Source organism: Colobus angolensis, unplaced genomic scaffold, assembly GCF_000951035.1.
Source record: "Colobus angolensis palliatus isolate OR3802 unplaced genomic scaffold, Cang.pa_1.0 Scaffold49, whole genome shotgun sequence".
NCBI lineage: Eukaryota > Metazoa > Chordata > Mammalia > Primates > Cercopithecidae > Colobus > Colobus angolensis.
Window position 1 is genome coordinate 397948 of NW_012118376.1, and position 12219 is coordinate 410166.

At 40.1% G+C, this 12219-nt stretch overlaps 1 protein-coding gene across 1 annotated transcript in view; it reads right to left on the reverse strand.

Annotated features, from left to right (window-relative positions):
• Window positions 1-12219, reverse strand: part of JMY (junction mediating and regulatory protein, p53 cofactor) — a 105415-nt gene that overhangs the window by 44723 nt on the left and 48473 nt on the right. Inside the window, exon 2 of the mRNA XM_011959206.1 lies at window positions 9608-9781. Coding sequence (XP_011814596.1) covers window positions 9608-9781 — 174 coding nt within the window. The remainder of the gene's footprint in view (window positions 1-9607; window positions 9782-12219) is intronic.

The following is a 12219-nucleotide window of genomic DNA, read 5'->3' on the forward strand; positions in this document are numbered from 1 at the left end:
AAAGAATTAGAATATGAAAAAAGTCATGAGTGAGCATGCCTAAGACATCAAGGGGAGCATCAGGTGTAGATCTGGGTGCAAAGTCTCGGCAGACTTTTTAAAGGGAATAATGAGTAATATCTGGGAATAATGAGAATTTTATATTAACAGAATTTTAGCCAGATGGTTAAGTGTGTCTCTGGGTAAAACACCTTTGAAAGAAATAAATGGTACTGTGGGGAAAGAATATCAGTTGTGTAGATGAGGACAAACTTCGTTGAGGCTGATTAATTGCAGATGGCTTTGAAGAAGGGGTGGCATTTTGACAGGCACATAAGGAGAGAAAAACCACTGAAACGGCATGCCAGAGGCAAGGAGCAATCTGAGCTAAAGCCTAAAAATTTCTGTGCCTGCTAAGGGATGGAAAGCAGTCCAGCCTGCTTGCTTTCAGGAGAGAAAAATGAAAGTAATGAGAGATATTAGGAAAGTAGGTTGTTATCATATGAGGTTGTCTTAAAAGGCATTTAAAATGTCAGGCTAAGGATTGTGTATTTAATTTGACAGGAAACCACTGTGGGATTCTACCCACTAAGTGACATATTTAGACTTCATCTTAGATTTAAAGATTCTAGTGGAGTTGTTTGCTACAACAAAATCAGCATGTATGCTTTCTTTTATTGCAATTACCTCTGAATTTAAAACATACAGGTTTAAAAGCATAGAATTAGGATTTACAAGTATGGGATAGAAATTTAATAATGCTACAAGTCAAAACTTAAATCCCTTACTCAGGATATTATAATATAAGTTCTTTTCAACGACATGATTACACTTTATTTAACAATACAAATGGAAATTAGAGAAGTTATACCTTCTTTGAAAAGTCTAAATCCTTTGACAATTATGTGAAGATAACATAGTGTGCCACCTTAATATACTCAAATATACAGAATATGAAATACTTGAATGCCCAGTATGCTTTTCTTTTAAGCTGCTGTTTAACTGACTAAGTTTTTCTTTTCTTTAGAGATGGGGGTCTCACTATGTTGCCCCGGCTGGAGTGCAGGGGCTAGTCACAGGCACAATCATTAGTGCACTGCAGCCTCAAACTCTCAGCCTCAAGTGTCCTCCTGCCTCAGTCTCCCAGCAAGCTGAGAGTACAAGTGCACACCACCATACCCAGCCTTTAACTGACTTTTAAAACTCAGCAGCTACAACATCTGTCCAAAGGTTACAGATCTGTAATTAGTCGATTGTACCTAAAACCTTAAGCTAGCTCTCCTTAACTTTCAAAGTCTGAAGATGTGTGTACATTCCTGTCTATTCATCTCCAAGTTCATCCTTCTGTCTTGTGATGCTAGGTTTGAGAGTGCAAATCACATTTAGCCTTTGCCAATAGGAGAGTTTGGAAGAGGGAGGAGATATGCTTCTATCTGCATCCCTTGACTTCAACAGGTTGTTGTTCCTGTCAGCATCACCCCAGCCTTATTTCACCCCAGCCTCAGCAGTTCCTTTCTGAAGCAATAACAGAATCTAATTTGCAGTTTTTTCAACCCTAGGCTCATAGTACAACACCAAGACAAACCAACCCCTCAGTACTGAATCCTCTGAGAACTAGGTCTCTCCATTGAACACCAGGCAAGCAATGCTCTATTTTTCAGGTCAGCTCCACGGGGTTCCTCCTCTATGCCTCAGTTTTAATAATTCCAGCCCCTTCTCTTTGTTTCTCCAACCCAAGGAGTGGTAGCTGTTTTTACAGCTGCTTCCTCTGAGGTACCTTAGAGTTACTTTCTTGCGTTCTCAATTTTCTGGTTAACAACTTTATATCTAGTTAGCAAATTCTTTATATTAGATTCTCTCTGTTGAAATAACTAGTTTTTCTGATTAGCTTTCAACAGATACAACTATGGAACAGAAATTTAATAGTGTTAAGAATTCAAAAATCTTAATACAAAAATCATTCTTACTTGCATGGTTAAGTCCATGTACCATTTATCAATAGAGAAGAAAGAAAAAAAAGTGTAAAAACTTGCATTATGGCTTCTTTTTTTTTTAGATGGAGTCTTGCTCTGTCGCCCACGCTGGAGTACAGTGGCACAATCTTGGCTCACTGCAACCTCCACATCCCGGTCTCAAGCAATTCTTCTGCCTCAGCTTCCCAAGTAGTTGGGATTACAGGAGCACGCCACCACACCCGGCTAATTCATTATTTTTATTTTTATTTTTAGTAGAGATGGGGTTTCACGATGTTGACCAGACTGGTCTTGAACTCCTGACCTCAGGCCCACCTCGGCTTCCCAAAGTGCTGGGATTACAGTCATGATGAGCCACTGCGCCCAGCCTATTACGGCTTTTTGAAGAGGAAAAAAAATTTTTTTTTTTTTTTTTTTTTTTTTTTTGAGACGGAGTCTCGCTCTGTCGCCCAGGCTGGAGTGCAGTGGCGCGATCTCGGCTCACTGCAAGCTCCGCCTCCCAGGTTTACGCCATTCTCCTGCCTCAGCCTCCCGAGTAGCTGGGACTACAGGCGCCCGCCATCTCGCCCGGCTAGTTTTTTGTATTTTTTAGTAGAGACGGGGTTTCACCGTGTTAGCCAGGATGGTCTCGATCTCCTGACCTCGTGATCCGCCCGTCTCGGCCTCCCAAAGCGCTGGGATTACAGGCTTGAGCCACCGCGCCCGGCCGAAAAAAAATTTTCTTAAAAACCTGTGACAAGTTATTTGAAAGTGACTTGTACTTTGTTGTTGGATTAATGTCTTTACCTTTATAATATGAGTACAGCTACAAATACAAAGAACATAAACATGCTTTCTATGCTTTTAAATGCTGTCTTTTAACTGACTTTTCATAGCTTTAATGTTGCAGCCAATTGGTAAGGAACTTGTTTAATAGTTTATTGTACCTAAGACATTAAACAAGGGTACTAAGTACTTTTCCTAACTTGGCAAATCTGAAGATGTGCAGCACTGGGTAGCTGGATCATGTGCTAAAAACAATGACACCTCTGTTTTCAATTTCAGTGCTAGAAAGAAAACAGTGCCTGTTTTTAACATGGAAAAAGAGCGTGTGTCAGCTAGGATAGTGAAACTAGTTTATAAATACAAATTTCCTGGCATGGAATTATTATGAAGCATAGTACTTGGATACTGGCTTTTACGTAAGAAACATAGTAGGGGGAAAATCCACCTTAGATTCTTTGGTAAAACAAATGCCAAGATAAATCTGTGAACGTACCATCACAAAGATGAGGGGGAGAAAACTGAATATACTAATGTAACAGCACCCAAAATGCAAATTTTCCGGACCCTGGAGTTGCCTGAAGATAACTCATGAATGATCTAACAACATGATTAGCTTAGTATCTATTCATGGGCTTTTATATTCAGAGCAAATATTAAGAGATTCTTATAGCCAAGACAAGTGTGAAAAACTATGCTTTAAAAAAAAAAAAATTAGAGAAATTGAAACTCAAGTGAACTAAAGGAAAATATAGCTCAGGTGAGATATGAGTATCGTAATGTATAATGGTGGCACTACCTAGTTCACAGTGTGCATGCAGTGGATGCATACAGTGGTAAAAACTGCACCCTGCACAATAAATAGCACCTGACCAAGGGGGCAGAGTAGATATTGAAATGCAGCCCATGTTTTGCAGGCCATGTGCATTTCTACACTTGATGAAAAAGGGCTCTTTCCTAATTTGTCTGATGGGCGAGTGGCAGTGGGCGGGTGGGGGTGGGGGAAGGGAGGGGGTGCAGTTTTCTATTTCATAGAAAGGCACCTACAGACTTGCCCTGGGGGCTAGGATAAGAATGAAATGCACATTCAAGAATTCACTAGGAGACAACTGGCAAAATGAGGTGACTCACTACAAGAGAAAGAAATGCAAGTGCCTTCCAGTTTCTAGCTTATTTACTTTCAGGAAGTATTTAAAAATAAATTGGACAATCTGTTTGAAGTGCTTATGGTTGATCAATGATGGGTACAGGCCAACTGGCTCTGACCCACTAAAGACACTGGATTTAAAAATCTAAAGGTTCATCTAGTTCAACTTCATTTTACTTTCATTTGAAAGTAACTTGTACCTTGTTGTTGGATTAGTATCTTTACCTTCACAATGTGTTTACAGCTACAAATACAAAGAACACAAACATGCTTTCTGTGCTTTTTAATGCTATTTTTTAACTGACTTTTGAAGTTTCATAGATTTAATACTGCAGTCAATTGGTAAGACCCAGAAAAACTCACACCCAGAAAAATTGTAACCTTCAGTTCAGTATGCTAAATCCCTAAGTTGTTTCAAGTCCTATTTTATTAGGCTAGTGGTTCTCAAACTTAAGTGTGTATCATAATCACCTGGAAAGTCTGTCAGAACAAGGATTGCTGAGGTCCATTCCTAGAGTTTCAGTAGAGAAGATCTGAGGTGAAGCCCAAGAATTTGTATTTCTAACAGGGTCCCAGTTATACTGATACTGCTAGTCAGGGGATCACATTTTTGAGACCCAATGTGGGAGACTTAGAATCTGTGAGCTCCCTAAAGGGGTGTCTATCTCAGAAAGACTTCCAGACCTAAAATAATGCTGGGTAGGCAGGAGCTGCTTAATGCTTAACAGGTGAGATATTATGCTAATATCATAAATATTAAATGTAAAAACAAATATAAATACATTATACACTTGGGATGTCAAGTTCTCTTCCTTCCTATCATAGTTTAATACCTAGGTTAATGAAGCCCTTGGAAATCAAGCTCTTCATAAAGAGAAAAGGTCAATGATTTGGTTAACAACTTTATACCTAGTTAACAAATTCTTTATATTAAATTCTCTCTGTTGACAGCTGGGTGCAGTGGCTCACACCTGTAATCCCAAAAATTTGGGATGCAGAGGCGGGTGGATCACCTGAGGTCAGGAGTTCGAGACCAGCCTGACCAACATGGAGAAACCCACTCTCTACTAAAAAATACAAAATTAACCAGGCATAGTGGCACACGCCTGTAATCCCAGCAACTCGGGGAGGCTGAGGCAGGAGAATTACTTGAACCCGGGAAGCGGAGGTTGCGGTGAGATCGCATCATTGCACTCCAGACTGGGCAACAAGAGTGAAACTCCATCTCAAAATAATAATAGTCATTATTATTATTCTCTGTTGAAATAACCAGTTTGATATTTTGATTAGAACCCAACAGATACAACTGTCCACAGATATAACATTCCAACCGTCTTTCCTCTTATCTCCTATAAATCTTTAGACTAAAAGCATACCAAACAATTCACACCCTGTGGATAACGGCAGGTTTTGCTACCAAACACGTGTGTTCAATCCCAACCATGCTACTTTCTGGCAACCATCAACGGTGCTGGATTGGTGTGAAGATTCAATTCAGTTAGTGCCAATACCACATTGCCTGGTTAAAACACAAGCACTAAGTATAAGCACTAAACCATTCCTCTTTGTACATCTCTTCATTGGGAATATTCTCCATTCCAATCTCCGACAGAGATTGTAACATACCCACTTCCTACTGAAAATTCTTGTTCATTCTTCAATAGTGAAGCACTAGATAGTCCCTCTTCTTACATATCTTTAATCACCCCATTTTGTGTGCTTCTTATTTAAGTGTGTACAGTCTTCACATTTAACTTTTTTTTTAAAAAAAACCACCTTTATTGAGATGTAAGTTGCACACAAAAGGCAACATTTTGAGTGTAAATTGTGATCGATTTTGACAAATTTATACATTCATTTTTCCCACTAAAATCTAGATTTAAAGAGTCACTCCAAAGAAGTCTGTAGTGCCTGCTCCCTGTTAATTTCCCCTAAACCCAGGCAACAATTATTTAGCTTTCTCTCAGTAGAGATCAAAATGATCATTTCTAGAATTTCTTATTTTTTTTTATTGTTATTTTTTGAGACAGCGTCTCACTCTGTCTCCCAAGTTGGAGTGCAGTGGCTTGATCTCAGCTCACTGCAAGCTCTGCCTCCCAGGTTCATGCCATTCTCCCACTTCAGTCCCCGGGGTAGATGGGACTATAGGAGCCGCCACCATGCCTGGCTAATTTTTTTGTAGTTTTAGTAGAGACGGGGTTTCACCGTGTTAGCCAGGATGGTCTCCATCTCCTGACCTCGTGATCTGCCCGCCTCAGCCTCCCAAAGTGCTGTGATTACAGGCGTGAGCCACCATGCGCGGCCTAGAATTTCAAATAAAGGTATCACAAAGTTTATGCTCTTTGTGTTAGGCGTCTTTTCCTCAGCATATTTCCTGTAAGCAATTTTAATATTGCTTAATTTATATACAACCAAGGGAATCCATTTGGAGTGGTCAACTCAATGAGTTTTGACAGCTGTATACACCTCTGAAACAACATTAATCAAATACTCACCATTTCCATCAACTCCAAAAGATTCTTTGTGCCCCTTCTAAGTCCATCCCCCTTTATACATAATATATTCTTTTGTATTTGGCTTCTTTGACTTAGCATGATTTTAAGATTTACCCATGCTGTGTCTATCAGTTCACTCCTTTGCATTGCTGAAAATTATTCTATTGTAGTCACGTGCTGCGTAATGATGTTTCAGTCAACAATGAAACATATATACAATGGGGGTTCGATAAAATTATATTGGAGCTGAAAAATCTGTTTGATTGGTCTAGTGACAGCTCGATGATCCTGATCCTGGGTAGGCCCTAGGTTAATGTGTGATTGTGTTTCAGTTTTTAACAAAAAGGTTTTAAAGATAAAAAAAAAAAATTATTTTCTTTTTTTTCTATTACTAATAGATCTTAGTAATACTTAAAGCAATTACTTTGCTAAATCAATTATAATTGCTTTTTTTTAGCTCCTCCAGATCTAAAAAATCTGAGTAGATTTTTTTAACTTAAAAGTAACAAGTAACCAGTAATGCAGTTAAAAAAAAAAAATCTTTGGAATCAGAAATGCCTGATTTGAGTACTATATCAGTTCTACCACTTACAAATTAGCTGTGAACAAGTACATAATTATCCCAATATTAGTTTTCTTATCTATGAAGTAGGAAAATACAAATAATAAGAGTACCCAACTTGCAAGGTTGTGTGATAATTAAATTAGCGGATCCTTTTAAAAGCAATACAACACACTCAATTTAATGCAATGTACGAGCTGCTAACTAAATCTAGCTGTTGACTAACAAAAACTTAAATTTGCAATTCACAAGTAGGATCAAGAATAAAATAATAGTCATGATTGACGGGGCATTTTCTCAATGTCTTAGAAAAAGAAATGCAGTGAAATACCATTTTTACCATCAGAAAAGACACAAATTTTCAAAATATGTTTTCTGTTCCTCTTCACCTACACTCTACTTCCCAGGAAAAATGTAGCAGTTAAGTGATGCTAGTGGACAATACAGGCTGACAAGTAGGGTCAATCAATTTGCTAATATTAATACTCAATGCAAATCATGATATAATTATATAAAAGAATGCGTACAGGTTCTGAATAGTCAGCGCTGTGCTATAGAGATTATGTCTGTTAAACAATGAAGCAGTCTAAAGTAGGTGGGTGTCCATATCATCCAGTTTATTCCTGGCCTTCTAGTCAAGTTCTTAGCAGACAACCATCTGTAATTCATTTAAAGAAACAGGAATTTCCAAGCTGGGCAGTAGCTCATGCCTATAATCCCAGCACTTTGGGCAGCCAAGGTGGGCAGACTGCTTGAGCTCAAGAGTTCAAGACCAGCCTGGGCAACAGAGGGAGACCTCCATCTCTGCAAAAACTACGACAAAAAACAGCTGGGCGTGGTGGCATGCACCCATAGTCCCAGCTACTTGTGGGGCTGAGGTGGGAAGACTGCTTGAGCCCAGGACGTCAAGACTGCCATGAGCTGACATCATACCAGTGTACTCCAGCCCGGGTGACAAAGACGCTATCTCCAAAAAAAAAAGAATTTCTGGCGTATAAAAATGATTTGTTCCATGTTGCCGTTTTAACCCAAATGCCAAGTTTATGATAAAACTGACCAAAACAAACCACCCCCCCACCCCGCAAAAAGATGACAGCACAGTATTTTTCAAAGGTACTGATAAAGGAATACGTCTGAGTCGTGTGACTGTCCTACTCTCCACCCTGATACATTAGTAAAGAGAAAATAAGACACACAGACAACCTTATTTTCTCATACATTCTCAAATATACTCATCCCAGTCCCCATGCATAAGGTTCTCAAAGGAACTGCTAATTTTCTCAAATACTCAATCTTACATAATGATATTCCAATTTAACCTATTATGTAAAAAGACAATTTTAATGTTCTAGTCCACCAACATTTATATGTGAATTACACATAACATTTAAGGTCAGCTATAAAATCAAACCCTTAAATGCTTGCCTCAAAAAATGCTTTTTCAGCCATGTTGTGAGGGAAAAAATTATTTTTATTTCTGAGACAGAGTCTTGCTCTGTCATCCAGGCTGGAGTACAGTGGTGCAATCTCGGCTCACTGCAACCTCCACTTCCCAGGTTAAAGCGATTCTCCTGCCTCAGCCTCCCAAGTAGCTGGGACTACAGGCATGCACTACCACACCCAAATAATTTTTGTATTTTTAGTAGAGATGGGGTTTCACCATGTTGACTAGGCTGGTCTTGAACTCCTGACCTCAGGTGATCTGCCTGCCTCGGCCTTCCAAAGTGCTGGGACTATAGGCATGATCTGCACCCGCCGAAAAAAATTTTTTGTAATATACTTCTTCACATACTACTAAAAAATATCATGTATTTAAAGTTCTGTCATTAAAAACTTAAAACTTTCCTAACAAGTTCTTCTAAAAGAAATGTTCCCAAAACTAGATGGGTGTGGTGGCTCACACGCCTGTAGTCCCAGAACTTTGGAAGACCGAGGTGGGCAGATCGCTTGAGCCCAGGAGTTAGAGACCAGCCTGGGCAACATGGTGAGATTCCATCTCAAAAAAAAATAAATGTTCCCAAAACTTCTTTTTTTCCCCTTGGAGACAAGGTATTGCCCAATCATGGCTCACTGCAGCCTCGACCTCCTGGGTTCAAGCAATCTTCCGCCCACCTCAGCCTCCTGAGTAGCTGGGACTATAGGCATGCACCACCACATCCAGCTAGTTTGATTTTTTGTTTGTTTGTTTGTTTGTAGAGACGGGTTCTCCCTATGTTGCCGAGGCTGGTCTCAAGCTCCGGAGCTCAACTGATCCCCTTGCCCCAGCATCCCAAAATGTTGAGACTATAGTTGTGAGGCACCACGCTCAGCCTGCCCAAAATTTCTGGTAATGAAGTCTAAGACTACACAGTCTCCAAAACATTAAAGAGACACGACTAGAGAAGGAAGGAAAGTGCAGGAAAGGGAGAAAATAGGGATCCTCCCAATGTATTTGCAACTTTGTGCTAACTTGAACACATTAATTTCTGGGCTATCCTCAACCCTGGCTACTCAGCAGAATTGCCTTTTGAGGTGCTTTAGAATGGATGCTCAGGCTACAACCCTAATCTACCAAATAAGAAACTTCACAGAAATAGGACCAGGTACCTTTTTTTTTTAAGTTCCTCTAGTGGATAACGCATGGTCTTTCAGGCTGAGAACTATGAAACAGGCAGGCTACTAGTTAGGATTAATTAAAAAAAAAAAATACCTTGATCTGCTGTCTTCGTAGCATGGCAAGTTCTCTCATGTCTCGGAATGGCTGTAGTAAATACTGATAGAGTTCAGTTGTAGCTTCTGCAAGGCTGCTGTAGGCTTCATCCTCCATCTGATACAAGTCCAGAAGCTCCACCATGCTCTCTGTATTCTTGTGCTTATCCAAGAGCTGTGGAACAAGACAGTTTCACAACAACTAAGAAAATCAATTCTAATAACCTATAAATACTTGCTCTGAATTCTCCCTATCATGTCAGGGCCTCGGAAACCTAAAACACAGAAGCAAGAGGGAATGAAAAGCATTGACTGCTTTTCATCACTATCTCCATACTTCAGGTGTCTCACTACTCAAGACCACTGCCTGAATATTTCTTGAGGCTCAAAGTATTGAGCTCAGCCTTAACTCTTCCAATTTTTTATTTTCCTTTTTTTGTTTTTTCAGACAGGATTTTACTCCTGTCACCCAGGCTGGAGTACAATGGTGCGATCTCAGCTCACTGCAACCTCCACCTCCTGGGCTCAAGTGATTCTTCTACATTAGCCTCCCAAGTAGCTGGAACTACAGGCACACACCACCACACCTGGCTAGTTTTTGTATTTTTTTTTTTTCTTTTGTAGATCCTGGGTGTCACCATGTTGCCCAGGCTGGTCTCAAACTCCTTGGCTCAAGAGATCCACCCGCCTCGGCCTCCCGAAGTACTGGGATTAAAGGTGTGAGCCACTGTACCCAGTCCCAAAATGTTTCTACTATCTAGTAGAATGAAAATCATCCGAATATGGAACATTTCCAATAAATTTCTTTAATTTCTACCTGTCACCTCCTTCAAAATCATGTCAGGCACTGGCCTAGGAGCTGGACATACAAACACATGGTCCTGGTCCTCAGAGCTTATAGTGTAGTGAATAAACAGAAAACAATTTTTCAATAATTTAAATTTTATAAAAAATTATTCTTTTCCCAATGGTTCTTTTAGAGACAAAGAATTCCAAACTGTGATAAACATTATTCAAATTATAAATAAAAGTTTTATAAAAGAATAAGGCCAGGTGCAGAGGCTCATGCCTGTAATCCCAACACTTTGGGAGGCCAAGGTAAGAGGACTGCTTGAGGCCAAGAGTTTGAGACAGGCCTGGGCAATGTAGTGAGACCTTGTATGTATGTATAATTGGCTGGGCGTGGTGGCTCATGCCTGTAATCCCAGCACTTTGGGAGGCCAAGGAGGGTAGATTACAAGGTCAAGTAATCTAAACGATCCTGGCCAACGTGGTGAAACCCCGTCTCTACTAAAAATACAAAAACTAGCAGGGCATAGTGGCATGTGCCTGTAGTACCAGCTACTCGGGAGGCAAGAGAATCAATTGAGGTGGAGGTTGCAGTAAGCCGAGACTGAGCCACTACACTCCAGCCTGGCAACAGAGCGAGACTCCATCTCAAAAAACAATAATTTAATCTTAGGCATGATTTCTTGGGAGAAAAAATGTAAAAATTAGCTCATAGTCCCAGCTATGGGAGGCTGAGGCATGAGAATTGAGCCCAGAAGGACAGATCTGCAGTGAGCCGTGATTGTGCCACGAAACTGCAGCCTAGGTGACAAAATGAGACCTTGTCTCAAAAACAAAAAAAAAGAAAGAAAAAACAAAACAAAAAGCAGCTAGGCACAGTGGCTCACGCCTGTACTCCCAGCACTTTGGGAGGCCGAGGCAGGCAGATCACTTGAGGTCAGGAGTTTGAGAGCAGCCTGGTCAACATGGTAAAACCCCATCTCTACTAAAATTACAAAAATCAGCTGGGCGTGGTAGCACGCACCCATAATCCCAGCTCCTCAGGCGGCTGAGGCAGGAGAATCACTTGAACCAGTGAGGCGGAGGTTGCAGTGAGCCAAGATTGTGCCATTGCACTCCAGCCTGGATGACAGAGTGAGACTCCATCTCAAAAGGCAAGTAAATAAAATGAAAATAACAAATGAAAAGAACTAATACAGAAAGACATTAATTTACATATGCACACATGGACATCATTTACCATCATCTCCCCAAAGGCACAAAATTCTTCTATTCCCTTTCATACCTATAGTTTGCACTACTATCTTTCTCCCCACTTATTTGCGTTTTAGCTTCGTATCAGTTCATACGTGTAATCATGCTGAAGAGACTTCAGACTCATTTCCTGTTCAGATTTTTGGCACAACATGTAGCAGCACTGTATCATTAACAATTATGATAAATCAGACAATCTACATTAAAGTGCTTTTATAACAAAAAAGTGAAAATATTAGCTATCATTCTGTTTTTTTAAGGCTGCTGTTAAAGCTAATATGGAGAATTTCGAATTCTCTAGTATTAACTGAGCAGTTCTATCAGACCAACTTTTGTTATTGATAAAAATAACAAACCGCGGGGCAAAATATTACAAAACAACTGCCAGTAGGCACTACAAAGTGACCAAAATAGCTATAAAATGGAAGGGACATCAACAATACCTTGGAAGCAGGGAGGGCTCTAGGTGGTTTTTGTTTGTTTGTTTGTTTTTTTGAGATGGAGTCTCGCTCTGTCACCCAGGCTGCAGTGCAGTGGCATGATCTCGGCTCACTGCAAGCTCCGCCTCCC